The sequence below is a fragment of the Ovis aries genome, chromosome X, assembly GCF_016772045.2.
Source record: "Ovis aries strain OAR_USU_Benz2616 breed Rambouillet chromosome X, ARS-UI_Ramb_v3.0, whole genome shotgun sequence".
Taxonomy (NCBI): domain Eukaryota; kingdom Metazoa; phylum Chordata; class Mammalia; order Artiodactyla; family Bovidae; genus Ovis; species Ovis aries.
The window spans coordinates 81,050,514-81,053,629 of NC_056080.1; the positions used below are offsets into that span (position 1 = coordinate 81,050,514).

The 3,116-nt window shown below is 54.2% G+C and overlaps 1 protein-coding gene across 1 annotated transcript; it reads right to left on the reverse strand.

Annotated features, from left to right (window-relative positions):
• Nucleotides 1-707: 707 nt before the first annotated feature.
• Nucleotides 708-2,124, reverse strand: PNMA5 (PNMA family member 5). Its single transcript, XM_060407987.1, is given in 2 exon segments — nt 708-1,998; nt 2,000-2,124. Coding segments are annotated over 2 exon segments (1,416 nt in total).
• Between the last annotated feature and the right edge of the window lie 992 nt (nt 2,125-3,116).

Consider the following 3,116-nt stretch of genomic DNA (forward strand, 5'->3'; position numbering starts at 1 on the left):
TCCTCCTCCTTCTCCTTTTCCTCCTTTGGAACAAAAGTTTATACCATGCACACCCACTCACAGCAAAGCCAGTTGTGGGGTACTTGCCCACCAGGTGCCCAGGGCCCTATCATCTCCTCACAGTCTTTGCTGCCCTTGTCCCTACAGTCCTTCCAGGCTGCGGAGGCCGGGGTGGGGGAAGATTGCTTGTAGACTGGTGCTGGGTGCCATGGGCCTCGGGGTCCTCTGCCCTCAGTTGCGGAAAGGCTCCAGGGTGCTGCCTTCCTGGGGACTCCCTAGGGCAGTGTATATGATCCTGAAGACAGGCTGGATCCTGCGATCTCCCCACCGGAGCATCTCCTGTGTGCCCCACAGCTCTTCCTTGCCAGCGCTGGCTCCTTGTGGCAGAGATGGCCTCCAGAGAGGCTCCTCTAGGCCCCACTTGGCCTGGGGGCCCATCAGCATTGGTAGCTCAGAGCCCACAGGGTGGGTGTTTGCAGGCGGCCAGGAGCCAGGGCCAATGCCAGAGCCCCCAACTACACCTTCTTCAGCCTCTGCTATGTAGGGGTCTCTGTCTGAGGTGCAGGCACCCATTTTGCTGCACATGACGGTACCCTGCTTGGGCCTCCAGCACCTCCCTGAACTAATTTTGGCTTGGTTGGTGGAGCACCTTCCAGCTGGTAGAAGCTGAGGGGGCTGGGCCTGGCTTCCCTGCCCCTCTGCACCACTCAAGGCCCCTGCTGTTTGTGTGGACTGCCTTTTCCCCCGTTACACTTTTTCTGTTGCCTGCTAGCAGAGGGTGTGCCTGGATATGTTGAGCCTATGCTTCTTAAGCCTTGGGGTGGTTCAATGGCTCCAGCCCCTCTCTCGTTCCCTGACCCTTCTGCTGCCAGCTGAGGCCTGGGCTTTGCCGGAGGCTGGTTCTTGGCCCTAGGAAATAATGCCTGGCTGTGGCCTTCCTCCCCAGTGTCACAGCTGGAGGACAGCCACCTGCACTTCAGAAACAGAACGATTCCTTCCTGGATGGTCTGAGTGCTGTTCTCAGCAAATGACCCTGCCTGCACCATGACCTGAGGGGTCAGGACACTGTCTTCTGATGCCCTGCAGACACTTTCTGCTTGACTCTGGTTCTCCTCGGTTACTGCCATGGTGGCCTCACACTCCTCTTCATCTTGAATGAGCTTCATTAACTGCAGGAAAGTGGGTGCACACTCTCACTGATCCAGTAGCTCGAGCTTGCCCTGGAGGGCAGTGGTCAGGGAGGCTCGAGCTAGGATGTGTCTCAGGCAAGTCGTGTCTGCGCTTCTCACTGACAAGGGGCTGTGCTGCATGGCTTTCTGAATCAGGGGCTCTAACCATACCAAAAAACCAGAGATAGTCTCTCCAGACTTCTGGAAGGTCTGGACTAACTTAAACTGTGAAGGTCTATGGTCCTCTTTATCCTCAAAGATCTGCTTCAGGGCCTCCAGGCACTCCTTCACTGTCATGAAGTCATTGCTGGCCCTCAGCACCTGCATGATGGACTGGGCAGGGCCACATGAGCTCTCCAGCAAATGCCACCTCTTCTCTATCTCATGCACCTGCCATAGCTGCATCATCTCAGTCACCTGCTCTAGCCAGGTTTCAAAGCTCTCTTCACCTGGACCTGGGAGAGTGTTTCCCAAAAATGTCTTGAGTTTTCAGTACCACAGACTTTCTTTCAGAAGCTGCAAGACTGGTTGCCTGACTTGAGACACACCCTCTGGATCTGCACCCTCAGAGTGAGTGCTGTACTGCAGGGTTTTGGCAACATCTACCATTCTTCAGCCCTCATCTTTTAGGAAGTCCTTCAGTTTGTTGATAAATTCCTCATCTGGGCTACAGGGTTTCACCACCACTTCCCAGGTACCTCCCTTTCTTAGGATCCGGCTGGGCACTGTAGCATAGTTGATGGTGTCAGTCAATTCAAGGAAAACTGCATTAGTGTGGTCTTCCCTTCTGAACACTGTGCCCAGCACCCTGTAGGTGCAGAGGGACTCAGCCTCTCCTCAGGGTCTCTTTAATTTCTGCCTCACTACACTCCACAGGGATCCCCATGAATAGCAAGGCCTTCCTAGAGTCCAGGTCCATTCCTCTGCACCAAACTTCCAACAGAGTCACAGCCATTGCTCCCACTTTCTATGGACTGGTCTAATACTAAGTGCAGTAATCAGCTCACAAAGTGTGAGCTCACAAGGAGGTTTGGGTCAATGCCAAGTACAAAGGCAGAATCACCTCTGTTTTCTACAGCCTATAAACGGAAATGGAGTGGGAACATCATTAATGCCCACCCTCCCAACTCCCACCAAAACCCCTCCACTACCCCCTTCCCTTTCTTGTCACAGGGATTTAGCCCCTGCTTCCCAGGGCTTCATTAGTCATTTGATGGAGGGGTTTCTTTAGGCCCAGCTTCCCCGACCTTACCCCCTCCCTGCTGACTCCCGCTTGCTGTGGGCTCCTCCTCAAAGTTCCAGGACTCTTCTGTGTGTCCTGGAGGTGCCTGTGGTGAAAAGGCCAGATGTGGGAGACAGGGCCCGGCAAACCCTCCAAGCAGGAGGGGTGGTGTGTGTGTGTGTGTGTGTGTGTGTGTGTGTGTGTGTGCATGCACACACATGCCCATGCCATGGCTTTGGGCTGTGCCATCCCAGGGCACCTGGTACCCACTTCTCTGGGTCAGAGGTTAGAGGATGAAGAGGTCCAGTTCCCTCCTTTCTCAGAAAATGCCTGACAGATAAGAAAGATGACTGGAGCTCTGCACAAGGCAATGAAACTGGTGGGTGAAAAGAATGTGTGACAAGCTGTGGCGTTGCCATGGATACTGAGAACAGCATGGGCCGTGAGTTTCCATCACAGAGGGGTGTCATGTAGTAGGTAAGGTTAAGGAGCAACAGCTGATGTCACTGGCCTCTAACCAAAGAAGTATCCTTTGTTGCAGGGGAGGGAAGATGGGGGGTGGGGAGCAAGGACCAAGAGCTGAAAACATGAGCCTATGTTTTCCAGCTGTCTGGAAGCTAGAATCAGAGGCAGAAAAGGGACCCAAAAAGGGTCTCCTGTGCCACAATGCAGGAACAGACGACTCTGACCCTAGGTGTGGCCTTGCCCTGTAGACCCTGTAAACC